This window comes from Schistocerca serialis, chromosome 6 (genome assembly GCF_023864345.2).
Source record: "Schistocerca serialis cubense isolate TAMUIC-IGC-003099 chromosome 6, iqSchSeri2.2, whole genome shotgun sequence".
NCBI lineage: Eukaryota > Metazoa > Arthropoda > Insecta > Orthoptera > Acrididae > Schistocerca > Schistocerca serialis.
The window spans coordinates 761,024,951-761,052,649 of NC_064643.1; the positions used below are offsets into that span (position 1 = coordinate 761,024,951).

At 38.5% G+C, this 27,699-nt stretch overlaps 1 protein-coding gene across 1 annotated transcript in view; it reads right to left on the reverse strand.

The window, feature by feature from the left end:
• LOC126485073 (laminin subunit alpha-1) overlaps positions 1 to 27,699 on the reverse strand; it is a 715,911-nt gene that overhangs the window by 173,004 nt on the left and 515,208 nt on the right. Inside the window, exons 18-22 of the mRNA XM_050108676.1 lie at positions 16,173 to 16,427; positions 12,484 to 12,654; positions 10,286 to 10,458; positions 9,993 to 10,127; positions 6,065 to 6,320 (exon numbers count right to left, since the gene is read on the reverse strand). Coding sequence (XP_049964633.1) covers positions 6,065 to 6,320; positions 9,993 to 10,127; positions 10,286 to 10,458; positions 12,484 to 12,654; positions 16,173 to 16,427 — 990 coding nt within the window. The remainder of the gene's footprint in view (positions 1 to 6,064; positions 6,321 to 9,992; positions 10,128 to 10,285; positions 10,459 to 12,483; positions 12,655 to 16,172; positions 16,428 to 27,699) is intronic.

Sequence of the window (27,699 nt, forward strand, 5' to 3'; positions counted from 1 at the left end):
AGTTGACTGTTGACTTCTTTTACCAAAGACTTCTTGAATCCAGCTTGTTGCTGACTTCTTTTAGCAAACATACCTGAGGACCTGATTAGTTAACCTGTTGTCATCTATTCTGTATAAATGTCTTAAGAGTATTAGTCTCCACTTTGTTATTGTCTCCATTATATATTTTGGGCCATTAAGGTTGCAGCACTGTGAAGGCAGCATGCAACAAGTATCACAGTGACATAAAGTGTACTAGATGCTTGGATATGCAAATGATTAGCATTTCAAAAGAACCACACAAAGTAGGTACGAGCAACAGAACATAAGAAAAGATTACACAATGGGTTCTCATCCAGAAATAGCATTTGAATGCTGTTTTGTTTGTAAGTTCATGTTATACCTCGTGTACGAAGGAGAACTCCTAGCATGTGTCAAAATATGATAAACACAGGAAAGTGATCTATCAAGATTGTTGTTTATCATACCACAATATTGCTGCTCGTGGTGGTCAGTATCTCACGAGTGTCATGCAAATATTTTATCAATGGGTTCAGGAGGGTCACAGTCAATACCACGCAGGATCTCAGCAGCCCCACCATAAAACCATGTGACAGCCACATAATAGGCTTGCCCTTAGTAAGGCAAAAATATGTGTGGTCAGTACAATTACATCTTTAACACCAATGACTGTCAGCATGATGACCACTGTTATGACTTCCCTTGATATGGTAGCAGAAAAAGTAGTAGTGACAGTAGTGGACCCACGACAACACTGGACACAGGGGCAGCATCTAGTCAACTCTTCAAATGAATCTCAGTACTGCATATAGCGTCACAATGATTGAATCAATTTGTGTACACTCCAAGGAGAACAAATAATGCCAGATTGGCATTGCAGTCCAAGTTGCTGGAGATGACAATCGTGTGTGTGAGGTGTGCTTGCCTGTGTGAATGAGTGTGTGTGTGTTTTCTTTTCTGAAGAAAGTGTTGGCCAAAAGCTAATGTGTAACTGTCTTTTCGCTGTGCCTGTCTGCTTTTTTGTCTTTATGGTGAGTAGCAACCTATCTTTTTCTTATATTGCTTTAAACATCGTCAGATTGCATTTCACACTGCCACAGGCCCAGAATCTGGCCTGGGTTGTGTTAAGGTTTTGGGGATATATTTAGATGATAAATTATCTTGGGGTCAACACTTACAATATATTAGTGGCAAGCTGTCAAGATTAATTTATTTGCTAAGGTGACATATCGATTGAGCACCTGAAATATATGTTAGAACATACTATTTTTTATTTTTCCAAAGCATAACATTATATGGTATTACCTTATGGGGTAACTCAAGTTGTGTGCATGACATCTTAATACTGCAGAAGAAAGCTATTAGGGTTATTACTCTCTTCATATAAGGCATGCTGTTAACCTTTGTTTTGTGAACAAAAAATCTCAACAGAAATAAACTTATATATACTATGTTTTAATTTATACAAGGAAGTTACCAGCAGCGAAACACAGATAAAATATACATTGCTACAATACAAGAAACAATAGATGCATTTATACTCCATACCACAGATTGTGAAAAATCACTTAACAGCTATGAACTCATGGGACACAGATTATTTAATAAGCTTTCACAAACAGTAATAGTTTTATCAGAACAAGCAATCAAACAAATTGTGCCTGACTGGTTGGTTGATCATCCAATCTGTGATATAAAGGAATTTACCAAATGTAACATAAAACTGTAATGTTAATAACTAGCATGTTGTTTCTTTTAAATTATCATCTGTATTATATTATGTGAGTGATGCTGTGTGTTGCTGTGAAGGCTGAATGACAAAAAATTATTATTATTATCATTATTTTATTATTATTGTGTGCACAGCAAAATCAACTCTGGTTTGCACAGCTGGTAATCTGGACAGAAACTATTAGATTTCTCATACGGTAAGGTCAGTGGCTGTGGCATACCTTCAAGGTCTTCATGGCATTATGTTTCATCAAATAATGCATGACCACATTACCCATGCCATCCTGACCTACCTAAATATAGACAGTGCTTGACTGCTGTCCTAGCTAGCACTTTCTCCAGATCTCTTGTCCACTGAAGACTTCTGGTCTTGGGCTGCTGAGAGACTGGCATAAATCCACTCCTTTCTGGTGTTGCAATTGTAATGATAAGCAGCACATTTTCTACATTCTGATATATTTCAGCATTATTTCTAAATTGATAGGAGTGTGTGTTTTCCTTTTCCCATCATATTCTTTACAAGTCTTCTCTCCAATGTTTCTGATTTATTCAAGTTGTAATTCAATTAGGCATTCACTGGCATATAGGTATTCTGGTTTCACCATTCTATAGTAGAACTTTATTTTATGGTTCTTAGGTAACCAATGTTTTCTTATGAACATTCTTCATTATATCATAAGTTCTCTCCATCTTGTGGATCATTTCCTCTATAGAAAATTTCTCTCATCAATTTTTTGGGCTAATTTCTCCCAAAGATTGGAATATTTTTACTTTATAACTTTCTTTCTACTGAGATTCTTAAAATTTTAAGTTAAGGATTTATCCTCTAATTATTTATGTCAGACACAACTGTCTACTTTATGAAAAGACATTTACTTTTTTCTTACTCAAATGAATGCAATAGTATAATATAGATGCAATAAAAAGAGAAATCAATTGTCACTGAGAACAATCTCAAGTTTAGAAAAAGTTTTGAGATAACTGTATAAAATGGGAAGTTCACTTGAGAGAACCTCAAACCTTTAAAGAAAATTTGATGAAGATCTCATATACACATTAGCATACTACAAAATAGATAAAAGTCATCAAGAAAAATTCAAGGTTTGTAAAACATACTTCAATAGCTATCTACGATCAGGAAATGTGAGACATGAAAGAACTTATTAAAAAATATGTGGATGTGCTGAAAAGCAATGCCTCCAAATTTTTCATGTGAAGTTTCTTAAAGCTTTTTAAATAAAATAAATGTTAATAATATTCTACATCTTTATTCTTCATGTCTACATATTTGTTTTTCAACATAGTCAACCTTGTGACGAACATATTTCTCCCAACAAGAGATGAGTTTGCAGATACCACCACTATAGAATGTTAGACTTTGTTGACAGGTCTACAAGCTCATGCCTGCTTGCACCACTTCACCATTATCAAAATAAAGTTCTCCAAAGTGTTCTCTCAGTTTTGGAAACAGTTGGAAGTCAGTTGGGGCCAAATCGAGACTGCACGGAGGATGATCGGTGGCAGTGTACCCGAGGCACCTGACTGCGGCAGACGCCACACAGCGCTCGTGTGTGGCCTGGCATTGTCGTGCTGGAGAAGAGGGTGCTCCATGTGAGGATGAACTCTCCAAAATAGAAACTTGATTACAGTACACTGTTTCTCACGTACCAACATAGTTACATTGGGCACCACTATGTTACATACTACAATTCAGAGCCCTCTAGTAGCAGAAGGCTAGAAATATGTAGACATGACAAAAATGTAGAATGTAAATAACATTTGCATTATTTAAAAAGCTTTAAAAGTTTTCACATAACAAATATGAAGGCATTACTTTTCAGCACATATTTGTATAAATAACATGACTGATCTTTCTTACATATAATTTTCTCTATTTAATAGGATTAACCCATTACTGGCCATTGTCCCTTTTTTGGGACGCGTATATTTTACTCATTTCTACGTAAGCAATGGAGCTTTTAGCCTTTATTGTTGCACCTGTAGGTTCAACTAACTGCTATAATGCCTGTAAATGTAAAATAAATAACTTTTTTCTAAGTACTTCATGTCAGGAAAATTATAAACTTGCCGATTTTTTGTTCTCGCACTTGGCAGCACTGTATGTCTGCTGGTAGTTCCTGGATGACAATGAGCTGTGATTTAGTTGTCTGGGCGTGTTTGTTATGAAAATATGGATGTCCGTGTAAGATTAAGTATACTTCAGATTTCTTCAATTAAGTGCAATATCGATATATTTTATGCATCCCAATAATGGGACAATGGCATGTTACACTATCATTTATTGTTTATGTGCCATATTCTTGTATACACGTATTATACACAGAAGAATTGCACTTTACGTTCTTTATATCTGCTTTTTTCATATTCTATTCGAATTTTACAATTCCAACAGGATAAAAACATGCCACGTGGACTTACACTTGAAGAAATTCTAGCAGAACTAGAGAACCATCAACAGAGTGACGATGAAGATGATGACGTAGAATTGGCGATTATTCCACCCGATGCAGATGTAATAACAGATGAAGACATTGACGAAAATGTACTGAACAATGAGTCTGTTGTACAAGATGTAGCCAGTACTTTAGAGCTCACAACCAGCCAAGATGAAGCTAATGCTACAGTTGTACCTCCAGAAGCTAAAAGAAGGAAAGTGTTAGGAGATGGAGCAGAAAGTGGTACATTATCTACAAAAAAATATAAATGTAAATGGTATAAATGACAACCAACGTACACAAACACTAGTGAACCAGGGAAGAGCAACAAACATTATGTTGTGGAATGTCTAGCAAATAAGACAGTGCCCCAGGTGTTTGATGATTTTTTTTCTGATAAACTAATGGATACTATTATTGAACAAAGCGAAATCTATGTTTGCCAACATAACAAAATAAATTTTCTGCTAACCAAAGAAGAACTAAAATCATTTATTGGCATACTACTTCTGAGTGGTTATCATAAGCTTCCTCATGAGAATATGTACTGGGAACAGGCTCCTGATGTTGGTGTTCCTTTAGTCTTCAACTCCATGTCAAGAGATAGGTTTCGGGAATAAAGAGATTAATTCATCTCAATGACTACTCCAAAATAGACAGAAACAACAAGATGTACAAACTGAGGTTGTACTTTGAAATGCTAAAAAAGGAATTTGGTAAATTTGGCGTATTTCATTCAGAACTCTCAATTGATGAAATGATGGTACATTATTATGGCAAATATTCAGCTAACCAATCATAAGCTTTTCTTTGACAAGTTTTTCCACCAGTGTTGACACACTGATCAGACTAGGAAAAAGTAAAATGAAAGCTACAGGAACAATAAGAGAGATCCAAACTAATGCATGTCCTTTGACTCGAAAAGAATGGCAAAAGAAAAGGAACGAGGATTCTATGACTACATGTTTGACAAAGAGAACGAAGTTCTGGTTGTGAAATGGAGTGACAACAAACCAGTATGTGTAGCGACAAATTACAGTACTATTACTCCTCTGAGTTCTACTAAAAGATACTCACTGGCAAAGAAAAAGGAAATATCTGTTACAATTCCACATCTCATTGAAGAATACAATGCCCATATGGGTGGCGTAGATCTACTGGACAAGCAGATGTCACTTTATAGGATGAGGATAAGGTCAAAGAAATGATGGTGGCCATTATTCACACAGATGATAGATATCTGCGTAGTAAACACATCGCGTGCATACCAAATTGGTAACTCTAATGAGAAGCTCTCACTTTTGGATGTCCAACGGAGAACAGTGATGTTTTACCTGTCAAAGAAAACAGGATCAGTACCAAAACGCAGAGGACCACAAGGAAGCAAATTGATGGGTGTCGGGTGAGCACAGATGTATGATTAGATCCAGGAAATCATTTCGTTGTGTCAAGTAAAACACAGAAGAGATGCGCTTACTGCAAGAAAAAAACAACAAAAATTTGTGATAGGTGCAATGTTGGTGTGCACGACAAGCGTTTTGCTTCATTTCATACTGAATAGACATTCAATAATATTAAAACATTCTTTATTTATTGTTTGTGTTGTTTCTTACAATGCTATGCATGGAGAATAAGGTTATGAATTTGGATAACGCATTTGGCCAATGTCCCAAAAATGGGAAGGTCTGTAGTTTTTGTTCTAATAAACTGAAAATTTTCAAAACAACTTTTTATTCAATTAATCACTCAATGTAACGTATTTACATATAAAAGTTTGCAAAAAATGATCCAATAGCTTCGGCGAGTAATGGGTTAATGAGTTTACAAAAATTTCCAGTCCCTAAGAGCAGATACAAAATTAACCAAAGCATACTCACAAGACAATAGCCTGTTTCAATATCACAGATGGAAGATCTGTTGTTGCACTGACATGGACGTGCTTCACCAACAAGTTTGATGATTATGGTCGACGTTATCTGATTGTTGTCATACCATCGATAAAAGCCAATGCTTGGATCCTGACATGAAGTTGAGTTATATTCAGGTGGACAAGCACAGAGTTCTACTCCTTTTGCAAGAGGTGGGGGCTGTCCAGGAACAGCCACAGCAGTATCTAGTGTTACATCTCTTAGGCTGAAAAAAATATATATTTCCATTAAATTTAAGTACCTCAGATATGTAAAAAAAAGTCAAAGTTAAAACAATATGTCAATGCCATGGCACTTTCAAGGTATTACTCATGCATTTTCTAATTTTAAGTCATTAGTAATTGATGTCACTTTTCTTTATCTGGCTGTAATTACTAAAGAACACTACACAAGCAGCAGTATCAAGAGGTCAAAACATTCAGATAACTCAGCAAAATACATGTTAAATCTATTTTACACCTATATCTGCACAGAAAGGAATCAGAGTTCAGCACAGGTTCTGTAATTGATTCAGCAGTAAACAGTGTGCTTGTACACTGAATCAATTGTACCCCTCAGTGTTGACGAGGTATCATTCAAATAGTCGTAAAGGTTGAAATCAGTTAATTGTGTCTACTAATTAAAGTCAAATAAAGGATAAATGGCATCACTTTATATTAATATATAAAGACAAGACTATTTAATGCTTTTTATAAAAAAAGTCTCAAAAATTTCTAGACCAATTTACTTCAGATTTTTACATGATACTCTAATAAACTTTCAGGTGGACATAGCCTGCATATGTTTTTAAGCAAGACTATACGCGATTTTTGTTACAACCAGCTGAGAGAAAGAAAATGCTATGCTGTGAAAATGGGCAGTTTTATTTTCTTCCTTGCAAGTTTTAAATAGAATAGCAGGGCATTTAAACCATTAGACAAACTGTTTCTAACTAAACTAAACTCCATCCAAACAGGTCTTGGAAGGCCCAATTGTATTGACCAGCCACCATGTCATCCTCAGCCGACAGGTGTCACTGGATGTGGATTCGGAGGAGCATGTGGTCAGCACACCACTCTCCTGGCCATATGTCACTTTGTGAGACCAAAGACAAACTTTTTCTCCCATGTATATTCTTTCTCCTTACATATAATTTTAAACAAATATTGTATACAGAACAGTGAGCTGTTTTGTTTTCTTCCTTGCAGTCGGTTTCAACGGAAAACAGTAAAGTCATATTTATGACTTATTGGCTTCTATTTATAATAATACTACTATGGAATCTGAATCGTCCAAACCTTTGCAATCCTATTGTTTTGCATATTAAAACCATGTGAAGCTACTATCCTCACAGATCCACCAGCTGGAGAGGTTTCTCCTACCCCATATACAAATGATATGAACTGATATACCGTATTTACTCGAATCTTAGCCGCACTCGAATCTAAGCCGGAGCTGAAAAATGAGACTCAAAATCAAGAGAAAAAAAATTTCCCGAATCTAAGCCGCACCTGAAATTTGAGACTTGAAATTCAAGGGAAGAGAAAAGTTTTAGGCCGCACCTCCAAATCGAAACAAAGTTGGTCAATTGTAATATGAGATACAATTTAGGTCGAATGAATGGCGATACAGCTACAGTAGTTTGGTTCGAGTCGTAAGCTTAGCAGTTAAGATTTACCAGGTAGCCATTGCTATGCGTCAGGCACTCCGTCTGTATTTATACGGGTACCCTTCCTTTTTCATGTGCTTCGTTTGGTTTGAATTGATTGCTTATTTTTCCTTGATCGGATAAGTGCCGTTCTCTTTGTTATAGGTGTTTACGTCACTCTAAGCTGAAAATGCAGTACTGTACTGTGTCATGCATTCTTTGTCGCATTCTGGTAATGAGTGTTTAAGGCGTGTCGCCGCTCGCGGCATGGCTTGCTTTTGTGCACACTACCGCCACTTACAATTTAAAAAGAAAGAGAGGAATCATCTCATTAGCGAAACAATGGCAAGAGACTGCTATTTGTTGTTACTTACACTGCTGCTTTCTTTGATAATGATCAACAAGAACCAAATAATAGACTGCATATGATAGAAGATGTTCTGAACGAGAGTTTAGTGAAAATTTTTCTCTGTTTGAAAATCTTTGCCTCTTTAGTACATTACACTCTGCATAGAAATTGGAGTCATCTTAGATTTAAAAATCTAGTCAATTGCCATGCTTCATTTCTGCCTGTATCACTATTAGGCATAAGAATAATACAAATATAAACATGACATGATATGATATGTATATTCTTCCGTGTTTGCTGTTGTCTCACTCTAGTTTCGTAGTTTATTAGGCAGACAGGATTTAAATGAGATAGCAGCAAACACGAAAGAATACATGTCAAAATGTTTATATTCACATTATTCTTATGGTGAAGAGAATACTGCATGTGGTTCACAATTCATAAAAATTCCTATTAGCAACCATCTCTTCTCACGGGTAGGAAAGAATTCAGAACGTAGAGTTGGCCATATTGACAAACATCCCAAACAGTCTTGCCAGCCGGATTTTCGTAGTACATTGAAATGCTGCTACATTTGAAGATGAACAATACGGTATTTGTATTTACTTCATTGGATAATGTATGAAAATGCAGTGGTCGAAACTCGGGGCGGAGAAAAAAAGCTCGTCTTCCACTTTTTTTTTTTTTAATTTATTTACTGAAGCAGAGGTTTTGGCGCCAGTATTTATCTTTGTGCCTGCGAAGCATGCCTGTGTAGCGTTACATATATTCAACGGCAGAAGTTAGTTGCGGCGGCATCTACCAACATTTTTCAGAGCTTCCACTTACTTTGCACTCGATTCTAAGCCGCAGGCGGTTATTTGTATCAGAAAAACCAGAAAAAGGTGTGGCTTACATTCGAATAAATACGGTACCCATCATTTAAGTGTTTTCAATTCCCAATCCAGGTTTTCTTTGCACTAAGAATAAAAGATAACTCAAGGCCACACAAAGCAGCAGAAAGTAGGTGGGCATATTAGTAATTGTGAAACATTGTCAGGTTCACCAGTAATTTTGTACTGGCAGTAGATCCCATTTATACGAAATTTTCAAAACATATAATTAGTATTTTAATTTGATTGTGTTTGTATACATATGCGAATACATAGATAGATACACTTTATTGTAACAAAGTATTAATTTTATGTTCACAGTATTTAGTGTTTCATACGCAAACATTTTCCCCAATAAACTGTGTTTGAGTTTTTGCAATATGTCTAAAGTGTGTCAAATGAAGGATATAGTGATGGTCAAACAATGGAAAATCCAGGATGGAATGTAACAATATTAGAGAAGGAAAGTTGCTAGTCACCATATAGCGGAGATGCTGAGTCGCAATAGGAACAACAAAAAGATTCACACAATTATAGCTTTCAGCCAATAAGGCCTTTGTCAGCAATATACACACACGCACACATACACTCATGCAAACGCAACTTGTACACACGTCTGCAGTCTCACATAACTGAAACCACACTGGGACTGCAGACATGTGAATCTTTTTGTTGTGCCTATAGCGACTCAGCATCTCCGCTATATGGTGAGTAGCAACTTTCTGTCTCTAGTAAAGTGATGATCTGCTGACGCCAGTGTGTGTGTGTGTGTGTGTGTGTGTGTGTGTGTGTTGGGGAGGGGGGGGGGGGCACACAAAAAACCCTTTGCAAAATCATACTTAAAATGCAGTGACATGCACATCAGCATCATATATTTGAAAATAGATAAAGGAGCTCACAATTACACAAATTTCTATCATTTTCTGTTGAATGTTTAGATGTGCAACATAGCACAATGTTGAATGAACAGGTTACAATTCGAAAAATAGTTTTGCATAAGAATTTGATGTAAAATGAGGCTATACCTACACAACCTTTGAGAAATCTAGTGAGTCTGTTGCACGTATCAGTATATGTTGAATGTTTTGCAAAGCAATCATTAATATCTCCCGTGTTACTTTTTCTCCCAGCTTCCCTTTCTGTCTCCACAAAGATTCATGGAACCTGAAACATTATGAACTGAATTAAATTACACCCTGGTTACCAAGCATATAAAACGTACAGAAATTCCAGTCATTCAGTAAGAAAGCTTATGTTAATTCAAAATAAAAAACAATTATTTCAGTGAAGAACACAACTTATACTAAAGTAAGCAGTTTTACCTGATTTCATAATGTCCATGAGGATTTGATGCAACAGGATAATACTCCAAAATTATTCTTCCATTTCCCTGTAATTGTACCAGGGGATATGAAGGCACTGTCTTCACAGGATAAATTCTGTTGCTGTTTTCAGACTGGATTGTAAATCGTAGATAACCACCATAAGACAATATCTAGAAAGAGCACCAAATACAAGAAATGTAATCTTCAATTTTCTATATGTTTGCAATCATCAAACTGGCAACTATTGCAAATATCACAGCTCTAAATAATGAAACTTTCACAATACTTGAACTTAATAAACACAGCCTTTGTTAAAGAGTTGATATATCACAAATCATCTTGTAGAAAAACAACTAGTTTTATATCAGCACATGGATCCCTTCTGTCTTAACAATAAAGGATGGCAGCCAAAAACAGTTGCAGGATAGAATTTTTTTATTAAAACTCTTGACCAAGGTTTCGGTACATATAAATATACCTTCATCAGAAGTAAAAATTTCCTGAATAGAAAGACACATTCATTAGAAAAGCCATATCAACGAAAGTGAGAAACAGAAGCTTAAATAACGGTGAAATTGCTAAAGTAATACAGGCACACAATCTTTAGTACTTACTAAAATTACATCATGCACTGGAGAATAATAAAACAATTATGCCAAAAGGCGTCGTCAGTAATTAAAATACCATCTCCATTTGTACAACATGTGTAATGGGCACAGGATCAAAGCGAACAGTTTAACAATGTTACTTCGACTATGAACTGTTGAGACACGAGTGTGAAGGCACTGCGGTAGATTGTTTCGCCGAGAGAGGGCACTTGCATGTGCCAGACTCTCGCATATTACTTTAGCAATTTCACCGTTATTTAAGCTTCTGTTTCTCACTTTCGTTGATATGGCTTTTCTAATGAATGTGTCTTTCTATTCAGGAAATTTTTACTTTTGATGAAGGTATATTTATATGTACCGAAACCTTGGTCAAGAGTTTTAATAAAAAAATTCTATCCTGCAACTGTTTTTGGCTGCCATCCTTTATTGTGAAGAATTTTAACAGTTGCTGCTGCAGCCATGTTTAAAATCTTGCCTTCTGTCTTAACCTTGTGCCACCCATCCTTTGTTGCTGACTTGTGCTCTACATCTGTTTTCTCTCTCTTTTATCATCCATCTGCAGCTTTTCCCACATTTTTCCTAGCCTTTCTCAAGTGATGGAGGATTTGTTTGAAAACTCAACAGTCGCAATCTTGTTGTTGCGTCTACTGATGATTCAAGGCCTGAACTATAGGATGAATTGTTATCTTTACTCCTTCAATTACTGAAGATGTATTTTCCTATTTGATGCTAATGTGCTAATGAATCAGCAGGAATATTAAGCAATACTTTTCCACACCTTCAGCACTATGCCAGTTCAGTTGTGAACACAGTATATTACAAAAATTCGAAGGAAGGTCTTGTACAAAAATATTTTTGATGTTTTTAATGTCTGAATATGGAATTATCCATAGAAGATTGTTTTTTGGTAGGGCGGACGGGAGGGGAGGGGAGGGGAGAGAGGAGGAGGAGGTGAGAAAGAGAGAGGGGGGAAGGGAGGGAGGCAGGGAAGGAGGGAAGGAAAGGAAAGGAAAGAAAGAAAGAAAGAGAGAGAGAGAGAGAGAGAGAGAGAGAGAGAGAGAGAAATATCAGTGACAGGCACAGCATAAAACTATGAGGAATCAACAGATGAAAATTTACTGTTACTTCACTGTTTTGTTCTTAGTACAATCTTCCAATATGGAAAAAAATGTTCACAAACAAGAAAGTGGAACCACACTTATCAGTTTATTTGTAATCAGAGCCATCTGCAGCATATTGTACGTGATCTTCCATTTCTTTGTTTGTTCACTCTCTGTATTCATCACTAGCTCTCAGACTACTGTAGAATTATACCTAGCTGTTAAACGGCATCAATAAATCTTAATTCTGTGCAAACAGAGATTTCTGCAAAACTATCATTATCTGTACGGTTATTAATGTATTAAAGAAAATAACAATAAGAAGTTAACATCCATACAATCACAAATTGAATAAGCTGTCAAGTTTTCATAGCAATTTTTCCTACAAGCACACAATAGCAAAACTATGGATTAATGCACTGCTTTACTTATTGTAATCTAGAACAGGGACAAAACAATGTTCCAATATTATTTTCAGTACAAATACCTTGTCACCAAGAAACTGTTTTGGTAGCTGCCAGTACAGTGGAGTTCCAAAAAGATAGCTGCTTCCAATTTTAATGTCTCCTGCTTCACCTGGTATGATTAGGAGACTGTTAGTTACGTTTAAATTACCTCCTGAGGTGTTAAAAAGGATGTTTTTTCCTGGAATTTGAACCTGTGAACAATGGAGAGATGTGTTGTACAAGAAACGTCTGGTTCCAGTCCAAGATGCTGGAGTTTGGCAGGAATGTATGAGCGAGGCTTGGTTGCTTTTGCATGTGAATCATATGTGTTTCTCTTTACTGATGAAGGCTGTGGTCAAACGCTCTATGTAGTGTCTTTTAATTGTGCCTGTCTGCAACTTAACATGTCTTCTTTATCATAAATAGCAATCTGTCAAACCTACATTGTTGATATTCCTACCTGGAGTTTCCATAGTTTTATTTTAAACTTTTGGCTCGTTAACTTTCCTATTTCTCAGCATGTATAATCATAAAAGTGAGTGTTACCTTAAGAAGCCATTTTATGTTTAAATCATGCAACTTAATTTATGCTCTTCGCTCATTATAGGCCATTTAAAAATTTCCAACAGAGGTGAATTAGGTCTAGAAGTATATTCCCAAAGGCTACACTGTGTCACAAGATCATCAGGAAGACAGTCTCATGAATGTCTCCTCAAACTGACCAACATGAAGTTTCAAAACATAAATTTTATCAAACTGCCACTGTTTTGGACTTTTTTCGTTCACAATTGCCATAATTCCAAGACTTCAGCAAGCTAGGTATGTTTCTGTATGAGATTCCTGTACTGTGTTTTGTCCATCTTATAGTTTTTATTCTAATTACTGTCAATTCACAAATCTAGTTTTGAGATCCTTGAAGATATTCTTCCCAAATATCAAGAAGTCTTCCTTTTGGTCCTGTTCAAGGAACATTTCAATTAATCCATTCTCTTTCTATGACAATACCAATGTAATTGTTTGACTTCAACAATGTCCAGACTCCCTGTGCTTGCAAGCACACATTGTATCACATTTGGACCATGAACTAAACTGTACAAATTGAGGACCATTTTCACAAAACTCAACTGCTATATAATTTGCAAAAATGAATTATGAGGGCTAGTCAGAAAGTAGGGAATGTTTTGGCATTAAAAAAAAACTAAGTACAAGAAATACATTTTATTATACAGATCTGAAAGAGCATATGACACATTACTTTTCCACATAGTCACCAAGTACATTGAGGCACTTATCATAGTGGTGGACAAGCTTTGAAAGACCTTCGTCATAAAATTCTGCCACCTGAGACTTCAGCCAGTGAGTCATGCCCACCTGGAGTTCCGTGTCGTCATCAAAGCGCTGCATTGCAAGCCAGTTCTTCATCTTGGGAAACAAGTGGAGGCCGCTTGATGCAAGATCGGGGTTGTAGGGCAGATGAGGAAAATTTACCATTTGAACGAATTAAGGAGTTCTTGAGTGCAGTTTGCCATGTGAGGTCGTGTATTTTTGCGCAAAAACAAAATTTTGGATGTCAGCTTTCCTCGGCCTTTGTTTTTAACTACTCTTCTAAGGCTGTGCAAAGTTTGACAGTACCAGGCAGAATTTATGGTTGCTCCACATTCGAGAAAATCAATAAGAAGCACACCTTGCCTATCCTAAAACACTGTCGCCATCAACTTCCTTGCTGACAAGGTATGCAAACATTTTCTTGGTTTTCGGGGGGCCATTGTGTGCCATCACTCCACAGACTGTAATTTTGTCTCGCAATTGAGGTGTTTCACTCAAGTCTCATCACCAGTTACGATTCGATCCAGTAATGAACCACTATGTTTGTGGTAGGCCTCCAGAAATGTCAACATTGCCCCCATTCGCTGTTCTTATGGTACTCTGTAAGCATTTTGGGCACCTATCGTGCACAAAATTTGTGGTAGCCTAGCTTTTGAGAGACAATTTCAAACAACAAAGTCCGTGAAAGTTGTGGAAAAGAAAGCGAAAGCTCCATTATTGTGAAGCAACAGTTTTCACGAATTGTTTCATCAACTTTACTGACAAGATCATTAGTCACAATGCTCAGGTGTCCACTCTTATCTTCATCATGAACGTTGGTTCGGCCATTTTTAAACCGAATGCACCATTTCTGGATGGAACATTCACTCATTACATTGTTTCCGTACACTCTGCGCAGTTCACGATAAATTTCTATGGGTTTTAGGTTTTTTTGCCAACAAAAACCATATCACAGACCGCACCTCACAACTGGCGGGATTTGTAATTGCGGCGCACATTTCAAATTCGAATATTGAACAAACCAGATGCGCAGAGACATTCGCGCTGTCATGGATGAATGCTGACTGAGCAGTTGAGCACGCACATACCAAAATATATGCAATCGGCGCGCACCTAGCAGCGTCAGACGGAAACGTTCCCTACTTTCTGAACAGCCCTCGTATATATGCATCAGTGGACTTCTAAATCAGATGAATCCATTGCAGTACATTGATTTTATCAGAATTTGTTATTTTCGTTTGGTCTTGCAAACAAAACTTAAATTTTTCTAAACTTGACATTTATAAAAAATGAGTTATGCCAAATGTGAACATATATTGTTTATGGTAAAAATTTACTTTTAGTTTACTACAAAGTAGCTCACTACTTCCCAATCAGTGGTCACAGTTACATCCCCCTGGTAGGGTCGTTGGCACTATTGAAAAAGAAACTGAGAAAACTTAAAGCCATAATCTTGCCACCACCCTATTATGAGATTCTCAGCCACGAAAAAGAAGCTACCATTAAAACAAAATGTATAGCTTCAGAGGTGATTTCTTTTCTTTCTTAAAAAAAAAAAAAAAAAAAAAAAAAAGAAAAAAAAAAAAAAATCTGCCTAGCCGAAACAACATTCTGTTCCTCTCCGATCATTGATGAAAACTAACATAGTTTCACAGACATTGACTGATCAAATGAAATGAAACCTAGAAACATGTGAGTGTCAAAGATGTAAAGAAACTAATGAGATTTTTTTACGCATAATCACAAGAAGCCCAAGAGTTCTATGGGAAGGCCCCGGAGAGTTATGATAAATAGGACAATGAAAATAATTAAGTGCAGTACCTTAATGAGTCAGTTTGCTAAATTATTATTTGTTCAGTACGTTAAAATAAACTAACACATTACTGATATAAAATAATTAATCTACAGAAGCTCAGTTTTGGAAAAAAATTCATGACTTTTATATATTTTTTATCTGCAACGGAAAGCTGACAGAAAGATCTTCTGCTACTGTATTACAGATATAGAGTTTATCTGTGAAATATAATTTTGTAAGACATCAGCAAAATATACTGTTGAAAAAGATGTAATCATTCTGCTTTCCTAAACTTCTGAGACTTCAATATACGTTGTGAGAAAAAGTAAAGCTTAATTTGACCATATCGGTTAGTTATAGGGCAAACATAGCCACACAGAAACAGGTTGTCAAATTTATTCCCAACAGTAAATGCTCGATATACGTGGTTTTAAACTGTAATAGTGTACCATCCTGGATTATGAAAAGCTTCCAGTAACCAATACAGGAAATCCAGCCAAAAGTCATCGGAGAAGATAAAACGTTTATTACGAGATAACTGATATAAATTTTCATTTTACACTTTTAATTAACATTGACAATCATGTCCCATAGCTGTAACAGTCTTACCTGTATATAATTGATGTCCTGTGATTCGAATGGGAATACTGATGGCATTCCTTTAAACTGGGGAGGATCTGTAGTGTACATTACTTCAAGAGTCCTTGATCTGGGCATCATAATTTGGCTCCAAGTCAGCCCAGCCTGGGTGCAAGCTGTGGTACGACCAAAGCAGAAACACTGAGTGCATCCATCTGGATTATCTGCTTGCAGACCAAACGTACCTTCCTTGCACTCATTACATTTTTTTCCAACAACATTTGCCTATAAAAAATGTTTTTGACAATTTACAACAATGTATTCACATTTGAGCATAAATTGATTAAGAAAGGTATCTCCAGGGCACTGTGAGATGTCAAAAGATTACAAAGTCTTAAACAAATACTCTTACGATATGTTACAGAAAAGGGGCATGCATTGCGAACAGTCATATTTGATATTCATATTATAAATTTCAAACACTCTCAACATCACAATGTAGCTCCACTGTTTTATGTTGCTATGTGGAGAGTGGCAGATATAAATGTTAAGAAATCTGAATTATTCTTTTGGCATTTGAATAAGGTGATGCTTTTCGCTGTCACTGTTTCGTTTATACAGGACAACTCAAACAATATGTCACAATTCCAGAAATATACAGCAGGCATCTGTATCTTCATTTCCAAAAATGTGGAACATCAAACTTCAGATAAAACTTTCAGAATTTGATCGATATTTGATTCCACGTCATTGGACTGGTTTTGAGTAACCTTTCAAGTGGCTTACACATTCACCTGATTAAAAATTGTTAAATTCATTCTTTTGGCGTCATTTGAAGAAGAGGTTATTTCCTATACCGTTACCCAATGATTTCAAGTTTCAACATCACACTTATGTCACACCTGTCAGTGTAACACCTGCTCTAATTCTTCAAGCATTGGGTCAAACTGACTTTACACAGGAAGTCTGCTAAAACATACATAATGAAAATATCAAAACAAATTAAAAATTCATGAGGGAAGGGGGGGGGGGGGGGGGAGGAGGAGCTGCATGGAACAAGAAGTATAGGACAATTCCTATCTACTTAATTAAAAGATGCTTGTATTACAAGATGGAGGGGGGAGGGGGATCGAGATGACAAGGTTCTGAGTTACGAAGAACATTTTAAGCTGAGCATGCTGTGCTCAACAGCACATTCTCCCACTCGGTGGTACACTCCGCTCTTTGCCAGTTAGACGATGGCTGTTCACTCGAGTTGACAGTTGATTGGAAGTCATGTTCACAGAAATAGCTGTGTAAAAGCTACATAAAAGAGCTGTTATTAACACAACTGCCGTGGCTCTGACTTAAACAATAGGATATGCTTGTTGTTGTCTTAGTATAGGTGTATAGGTCAGGTATTTTCCCGAGTGATTCACAAGGATATGACCATTGTGGTAACAGGTTGAGGTAGGAGTTTCATTAGGATGGGCCACAATATTTTATAGATTTATTGTGTTGTGGAATTCCATTTTGGGAAAGTTGGAAAGGATTTTGGATAGAATGTTCCCCATTTCCAGGTATAATGGTAGGTAGTTGAAGCCAGTGGCGGATACATATGGGGGGGGGGGCCTGCACCCCCCCCCCCCTCCCCCCCTGCGGGGCCACTCACATTGCACATTGCCACCCGCACCATCCCAAACAGTCAGCCCACATGCTATTCGTTCGTTTCCTTTGTCAGTCGACTATAGACTGAATCGTGTTATCGAGTAGTTGTACTTTTCTATGTAGCATGCATGTCTGCATCATCGTATTTTATACATTTCTGTTGGGCATGTAGATAGAGACCCTTCGATATGTAGCATTATAAATATGGGCTATTCGCCAAATAGGCAGCTAGTTTACATTCAGAAGCAGAAATATTAAGACTGAAGAATGAATAAGTAAAAAGTCCTAGTTGTAGCAAGTGCAATTGCGAAGATTAGTCAAGAGTAAGAGTGATCAGTTGATTGTGAAGTATTAATAATAGTAATTCTTAGTAATTTCTCAGTAACAAAATTTTTACTAATACCGTAACAATAGTTTAAATAAAACTTTTATTAAACTTTACATGTTACTTGATTATTTTTTATTACGGTAAAAGTAAAGGTAGCTCAAGATATCTTTAGTGCCCTCGCCTTGAGGTTTTTCTGTATCCGCCACTAATTGAAGCCCTAGCTTCTGTTTCCACTATATCCTATCCCATACCAACCTCCGCCACTGCCTCCACACCCCCCATTTCATCCTTTTTGCACAATCCCTGTCCCATCCCCCCCACCCAACCAATCCACTCCAGCACTTTATTGTGTTCCACAAGAACCCCCACTGCCTACTCTACGATAAGCTCACTGGTGAGGTACTCTGATGAATACTCGCCAGTCAATACGCAGATAGACACATCAAATCACATTCAGAGTAAAGACACTTTGACTGTCACAATTTATTCAGTAAATTGTCAAAGTATTCATAACAAAGTTCCTGAATTTACTGCCCTCCAGAAAGTTGTAATGCTCGAATTATTCTTGGGACTGAGAGCTGGCTAAAACCCAAAGTAGAAAGTTCTGAAATATTCAGTGAGTTATGTAATATTTATCAGAAGTACAGATTAGATGCTGTAGGAGGAAGTGTTCAATGCAGTTGACAAAAATGTTGTCTCCAATTTTATTCCTAGGAATTTGACCGAGTTATGTTCTACCATTCTTTATTATTATGAATAATACAGATTTCCTTATTTTTGACTGTTTGGTCATACACAATGGAAATATCTTAGGCCTTGTAGATATATACAGGCGGGACTTTATCGATGGCGTCCTTACAGAGATGATGATTACTGGTCATGATGTCATCACAGCGAGAATGGTTACGAAGGTTAATAACTCAGTCAAGAAGGCTAGGAGAGCATTTCTGCCAGAGAGAGCAAATAAGTAGCTGTTAGCATCTCACTTAGCCAATGGACTGAAATCATTTAGTTCCCGTATGATGGACATAAAGGAACTACGGGCAAAGTTCAACCAGATTGTAAATCAAGCTCTGAACAAGTATATGTCTAGCAAGTGGATTAAGGGCAGAAAAGACCCTACATGGTTTAGCAAAAAACTTCCAAAAATGCTACAAAAGCAAAGGCTGTTGCATTCTAAGTTCAAAGGACAACATGCAAAAGTTAATAGAGATCCATGTGTCAAAAGAACTATGCACAAAGCATAAAATAACTACCACAATCATACCTTAGCACAAGATCTGGCTAAGAATCTGATAAAATCCTGGTCCTACGTAAAATCACTAAGCAGGTTTAAGGCTTCATTTGAGTCACTCATTGAGAAGTCTGGTGTGACGGTAAAAGATAGCACAACCAAAGCCGAAGTTTTGAATTTCACATTTAGGAAATCATTCACGCAGGAGAACTGCACAAACATACTATTGTTTCAACGTCTCTCAGAGTCCTGTCTGGACAATTTAGTAATAAGCATCCCTGGTGTACAGAAACAACTGAAAGAATTGAAAACAAGCAAGTCACCAGGTCCAGATGGAATCCCACTGCAGTTTTACAAAGAGTTCTTTACAGCTAAGTAAGAACTTAGCTTACATTTATCATGAATCTTTCACCTAGCACTAAGTTCCAAGCAACTGGAAAACGGTACAGATGACTCCAGTATACAAGAAAGGCAATGAGAATGGACCCACAAAGTTACAGACCAATATTCTTAAAGTCGGTTTACTGCACAACTCGTCAACATATTTTGAGTTTGCATCTCATAAATTTCCCAGAGACCAAAAAACTTATGTACACAAATCAGCACTATTTTAGAAAGCATCACTCAAGTGGAACTGTGTATGAAGGGCAACAAGCAGATTCCCTATTTCTATATTTCCAAAAATCATTTGACTTGGCCACCAACTGTAGACTGTTAATGGAGGTATGACCATACTGAATAGGTTCCCAGATATGCAAGTGGCTCAAATATTTCTTAGGTAGTAACCAATATGTTGTACCCAATGATAAGTGTTCATCAGAGACAAGGGTATCGTCAGGAGTGCCCCAGGAAAGTTTGATAGGACTACTATTATTTTCTATACATTAATGATCTGTCACACAGGGTTGGAAGCAATCTATGGTTGTTTGCTGATGAGGCTGTGATGTCAGACATGAGTGGCTGTAGGATGATACAAGATGACTTAGACCAAATTTGTAGCTGGTTTGTCTCTAAATGAAGAAAAATGTAACTTAAAGTGGATGAGCAGGAAAAATAAACCATTTATGTTCAGATGCAGCATTAACAGTGTCCTGCTTGACACAGTAATGTTGTTAAAATATCTGGGCCTAATGTTGCAAAGCGATGTGAAATGGAATGAGCATGTGAGGATTGTGGTAGGGGAGATGAATAGTCACCTTCGGTGTATTGGGAGAATTTCAGGAATGTGTGGTTCAACTGTAAAGGGGACCACATATGGCACACTAGTGCAACCTATTCTTGAGTGCTGCTCAAGTGTTTGGGATATGCACTAGGTCACATTAAAAGCAGACTTTGAAGCAGTTGAGAGGTGGGCTGCTAGATTTGTTACCAGTAGACTCTAACAATATGCAAGTATTACGGAAATGCTTTGGGAACTCAAATGGGAATCCCTGATGAGAAGGTGACATTCTTTTCAAGGAACACTACTAAGGAAATTTTAAGAACCAGTATTTAAAACTGACTGCAGAATGATCTTACTGCCATCAACATAAGTTTCGTCTGGAGACAATGAAGATAAGAAAAATCAGGGCTCATATAGAGGCATGCAGTCAGTCACTTTTCTCCTGCTTTATTTATGAGTTGAACAGGAGAGGAAATGGCTAGTAGTGGCGCAGGGTAACCTCCAACATGCACTGTATAGTTGCTTGTGGAGCATGTATGTACATGTAGATGTGTATGCCACAATTCTATCGCATCTCCTTCCTAGCCATTAGCTTAATGCCAGTGGAACATAATCAACGAGGACAATGCGTGCGAGTGTGTGGTGTGTGTGTTTCCTGTATTAGATTGTACGAAAGCTTAACATTGTTTTAACATTGTTTCCAATCTTGTTTATGTGCTATCAACATCTAAGAACCTGAACTATATGAAGACTAATTGCCTTTACTCCTCCATCAATTGCATTCCACCCTAGACTTTCCGTTACCATATCACGGCAGCAGGTTTGTCCACGTCTCCAGTGAGAAGATTTTTATACATTATGTGTATCACCTGTGTATGTTGCACCCAAAGGCCAACTGGTGCCCTACCAATGTTCTCTTTCCTTAATACTTATATTTGAACTAGTTCAGGTTCCAACGTTTTGGTTGAAGTCCATCTCATGCTTATTTACTTGACATTTTGTTGTGAAATAACTGCACCAGGTTGCTAAAGATTTATGTTTTATCATTCTGCAACTAGTTTCGAACTGGTGTTAAGTATCTGACATATGAATACCACATGTCTACAATGTCAAAATGTAATTCATTATTGCTAATCACTTTGTGAATGTGTGTTCCAAACTTGAGGATATCACATCATAAGTGAGAATCACATATTCACACAGTGATAAATAATTTGGATTATATTTTATGTTTCAGAAAAAAAATGTCTTTTACAAAAACAGAGCTGTGCAGTTTTAAGAATAGCCTATTTGGTAACTCCAAACTAAAGAAATGTAAAAGATCAATAACTGTAAAAGAAGCAGCGGAGGAAAAGAATGAAGAAAATACTGAGTAATCTTAGCACATTATTTGTAAGCCACATTAAATTTACAATACATGTGCTGCTGCTGTAATACACCAGAAACAAAGAGTTTACGTTGGTACATTCCTGCAGCCATAGCAAATATTACTTTAATCCTACATCTAGCATATATAAGTTTTAATCCTTTTTGAAGTGAGATAAATTACAAACATACTATTACAGAACATGTCATCTTATTTTATGGAGTATTTGGTTCTTGCAGTTTCCATGATGAAACCTGCAATATTGCTTGTAAACATATTTATAGGCCATTTTCCATCTAAAAAATAGCAAATCTTTATCTGAATGTTGGGAGGAGAGATGACTGACTAATCCCAGTCTTGTGAATTTTTATTATAAGTGGGAGCATATGTCTGAATAGTATAAAATTGATGTTGTGTGGCAGAGGGCACTTCATATCAATGTTACAGGGGAGGAAGGTGCATCACACCAATGTTATGTGGAGAAAGATTCTTCGTATCACTGCTGCGTGATGGAAGGTGCTTCATACCGATGTTAAGTGGCAGAGGGTGCTTTGCATTGATGTTGCATGGCAAAAAATGTTCTGCTCCGATGTTGCACGGCAGATGTGCTTCGTAACAATGTGACTTGGGTGCTTCATACTGATTTTAAATGGCAGAGGTTACTTCATACCACCTTACAAGGTGAAGGATGCATTTAATGATGTTGCACTGGCAGAGTGTGCTTCATAACAATGTTAAGTGGCAGAGGGTGCTCTGTTCTGATGTTGAATGGCAGAGGATACTCTGTACTAATGCTATGTGGTAGAGGGCGCATTGTACTGATGTTTCAAGGCCACCTGACTGCAGCTACTGACGTAAACTACCACTACCAGGAGGCCAGTGTCGGCCAGCCAGCCATTGTCAACTTCCTCAATGATGTGCATTGCAGAGCACGTCAGATATTAAGCTAATAGGAAGATTTTTGTGGTGTTATGTTTAAGGTGTGTGAGGGCAATTGTGGGAACAGGTCACACAGAAAATGTAGCTTGAACTGAACTGGTGCTGGTGTCGGGTGGCCAACTGATGCTGCAGGTGGGCAGACTGGCTGGTGTGACAGTTTGCAGCTTCCATCACTGCTACAAGGTGTAGCTCCAAATGCCAATTAAATGTGGAACAGATAACGTTTGTGTGTCTAAGAACTTTCTGGGGTGCGCTACTTAAAGCCTGTAAGTTATATGAAAGTGATGACATTCAATTAAGTAACACTGTTCTTTGAACTTTAATTTTAATTCTAGGCAGTGCCCAGTAAACAAAATTACTGCTACACCAGAAAAGTCATCCAGCCATAGTAAAAATACTGAGACTCTTAAATCTCATGGCGCATGTACAAATTAATAAGTCTAAGTTCTATATTTAAAGTATTATTACAATTATATAACATTCAGTGACCCCTCCCCCAAATGAACCATGGACCTTGCCATTTTGGTGGCATGGTTTGCATGTTGCAGTGATCTAGATAACCGTGTCGTAGATGCAACCACTATAGAGGGGGTATCTACTGAGAGGCCAGACAAACACATGGTTCCTGAAGAAGGGCAGTAGCCTTTTCCATAGTTGCAGGGCAACAGTCTGGATGATTGACTGATCTAGCCTTGTAACATTAACCAAAATGGCCTTTCTGTGATTGTACTGCAAATGGCTGCAAACAAGGAGATACTACAGCCATATTTTTTGCCCAAGGGCATGCAGCTCTACTGTATGGTTAAATGATGATGGTATCCTCTTGGGTAAACTGTTCAGGTTGGGGACTACTCAGGTGAACGACGTTCTCAGGAGAAATTAAACTGGTGTTCTATGGAATGCATGGAATGTCAGATCCCTTAATCAGGTAGGTTGGTTAGAAAATTTACAAAGGGAAATGGATAGGTTGAAGTTAGATATAGTGGGAATTAATGAAGTTTGGTGGCAGGATGAGCACGACTTCTGACGAATACAGTGTTATAAATACGTAATCAAATAGGGATAATGCAGGTGTAGGTTTAATAATGAGTAAAAAAGTAGGAATGTGGATAAGCTACTATGAACAGCGTAGTGAATGCATTATTGTAGCCAAGACAGAGAAGAAGTGCGCACCCACCACAGTAGTACAAGTTTATACGCCAACTAGCTCCATAGATGAGGAGGAAATTGAGAAAATGTATGTATGATGAGGTAAAAGAAATTACACAGATAGTTAAGGGAGCCGAAAATTTAATAGTCGTGGGGGACTGGAACTCGACAGTAGGAAAAGGAAGAAAAGGAAAAGTAGTAGGTGAATACGAACTGGGGGCGGGGAGAAGGGATGAAAAAGGAATCAGCCTGTTAGAATTTAATCATAGCTAACACTTGGTTTAAGGATCATGAGAGAAGGTTGTATATATGTAAGAGGCCTGGAGTAACCGAAAGGTTTCTGATTGATTATATAATGGTTAGACAGAGATTTAGGAACCAGATTTTAAGTTGTAAGACATTTCCAGTGGCAGATGTGGACTCCGACCACGAATTATTGATTATGATCTGCAGATTAAAACTCAAGAAACTGCAAAAAGTGAGGAATTTATCAAGATGGGGCTGTAAAACTGAAGAAACTGCAAAAAGTGAGGAATTTATCGAGATGGGGCTGGTTAAACTGAAAGAACCAGAGATTGCAGATGGTTTCAGGGGGAGTATTATGGAATGATTAACAAGAACAGGAGAAAGGAATACAGTAGAAGAAGAGTGAGTAGTTTTGAGAGATGAGATACAGAAGGCAGCAGAGGACAAAGTAGGCAAAAAGACCTGGGCTAGTAGAAATCCTTGGGCAACACAGAGATATTGAATTTAATCCATAAAAGGAGAAAGTATAAAATCACAATAAATGAAGTGGGCAAAAGGGAATACAAATGTCTAAACAATGAGATTGACAGGAAGTGCAAATGGCTACGCAGGAATGGCTAGAGGAGAAATGTAAGGATGTGTGTGTGTGTGTGTGTGTGTGTGTGTGTGTGTGTGTGTGTGTGTGTGTGAATGAGACTTACCAAACAAAAGCACTGGCGGGTCGATAGACACACAAACAAACACAAACACACACACAAAATTCTAGCTTTTGCAACCAACGGTTGCTTCGTCAGGAAAGAGGGAAGGAGAGGGAAAGACGAAAGGAAGTGGGTTTTAAGGGAGAGGGTAAGGAGTCATTCCAATCCCGGGAACGGAAAGACTTACCTTAGGGGGAGAAAAGGACAGGTATACACTCGCACACTCACACACATATCCATCCGCACATACACAGACACAAGTAGACATTTGTAAAGGCGAAGAGTTTGGGCAGAGATGTCAGTCGAGGAGGAAGTAAAGAGGCAAAGATGTTGTTGAAAGACAGGTGAGGTATGAGCGGCGGCAACTTGAAATTAGCGGAGGTTGAGGCCTGGCGGGTAACGAGAAGAGAGGATATACTGAAGGGCAAGTTCCCATCTCCGGAGATCTGACAGGTTGGTGTTAGTGGGAAGTATCCCGGAAAGTGACAGGATACTTCCCGGGACTGGATCAGACTCTGAATGTGGCTCTCCAGCAGGGATACGACTTCCTCAAATCCTGCCCTGAAATGACATCCATCCTTCATGAAATCCTCCCTACTCCACCAAGAGTGTCTTTCCGCCGTCCACCTAACCCTCGTAACCTCTTAGTTCATCCCTATGAAATCCCCAAAGCACCTTCCCTACCCTCTGGCTCCTACCCTTGTAACCGCCCCCAGTGTAAAACCTGTCCCATGCACCCTCCCACCACCACCTACTCCAGTCCTGTAACCCGGAAGGTGTACACGATCAAAGGCAGAGCCAAATGTGAAAGCACCCACGTGATTTACCAACTGACCTGCCTACATTGTGAAGCTTTCTATGTGGGAATGACCAGCAACAAACTGTCCATTCGCATGAATGGACACAGGCAGACAGTGTTTGTTGGTAATGAGGATCACCCTGTGGCTAAACATGCCTTGGTGCACGGCCAGCACATCTTGGCACAGTGTTACACCGCCCGGGTTATCTGGATACTTCCCACTAACACCAACCTGTCAGAACTCCGGAGATGGGAACTTGCCCTTCAGTATATCCTCTCTTCTCGTTACCCGCCAGACCTCAACCTCCGCTAATTTCAAGTTGCCGCCGCGCACACCTCACCTGTCTTTCAACAACATCTTTGCCTCTTTACTTCTGCCTCGACTGACATCTCTGCCCAAACTCTTTGCCTTTACAACTGTCTGCTTGTGTCTGTGTATGTGCGGATGGATATGTGTGTGCGTGCGAGTGTATACCCGTCCTTTTTTCCCCCTAAGGTAAGTCTTTCCGCTCCCCGGATTGGAATGACTCCTTACCCTCTCCCTTAAAACCCACATCCTTTCGTCTTTCCCTCTCCTTCCCTCTTTCCTGATGAAGCAACCGTTGGTTGCGAAAGCTAGAATTTTGAGAGTATGTTTGTGTGTCTATCGACCTGCCAGCGCTTTTGTTTGGTAAGTCTCATCATCTTATATATATATAAAATAGAGGGATACATTCCACGCGGGAAAAATATATTTAAAAACAAAGATGATGTGACTTACCATATGAAAGCGCTGGCAGGCCGATAGAAACACAAACAAACACATACATACACACAAAATTCTAGCTTTCGCAACCAACGGTTGCCTCGTCAGGAAAGAGGGAAGGAGAGGGAAAGACGAAAGGATTTGGGTTTTAAGGGAGAGGGTAAGGAGTCATTCCAATCCCGGGAGCAGAAAGACTTACCTTAGGGGGAAAAAAGGACGGGTATACACTCGCACACACACACATATCCATCCACACATACACAGACACAAGCAGACATATTTAAAGACAAAGAGTTTGGGCAGAGATGTCAGTCGAGGCAGAAGTGCAGAGGCAAAGATGTTGTTGAATGACAGGTGAGGTGTGAGTGGCGCCAACTTGAAATTAGCGGAGATTGAGGCCTGGTGGATAACAGGAAGAGAGGTTATATTGAAGAGCAAGTTCCCATCTCCGGAGTTCGGATAGGTTGGTGTTAGTGGGAAGTATCCAGATAACCCGGACGGTGTAACACTGCGCCAAGATGTGCTGGCCGTGCACCAAGGCATGTTTAGCCACAGAGTGATCCTCATTACCAACAAACACTGTCTGCCTGTGTCCATTCATGCGAATGGACAGTTTGTTGCTGGTCATTCCCACATAGAAAGCTTCACAGTGTGGGCAGGTCAGTTGGTAAATCACGTGGGTGCTTTCACACGTGGCTCTGCCTTTGATCGTGTACACCTTCCAGGTTACAGGACTGGAGTAGGTGGTGGTGGGAGGGTACATGGGACAGGTTTTACACCGGGGGCGGTTACAAGGGTAGGAGCCAGAAGGTAAGGAAGGTGGTTTGGGGATTTCATAGGGATGAACTAAGAGGTTATGAAGGATAGGTGGACGGCGGAAAGACACTCTTGGTGGAGTGGGGAGGATTTCATGAAGGATGGATCTCATTTCAGGGCAGGATTTGAGGAAGTCGTATCCCTGCTGGAGAGCCACATTCAGAGTCTGATCCAGTCCCGGAAAGTATCCTGTCACAAGTGGGGCACTTTTGTGGTTCTTCTGTGGGAGGTCCTGGGTTTGAGAGGATGAGGAAGTGGCTCTGGTTATTTGCTTCTGTACCAGGTCGGGAGGGTAGTTGCGGGATGCGAAAGCTGTTGTCAGGTTGTTGGTGTATTGCTTCAGGGATTCCGGACTGGAGCAGATTCGTTTGCCACGAAGACCTAGGCTGTAGGGAAGGGACCGTTTGATGTGGAATTGGTGGCAGCTG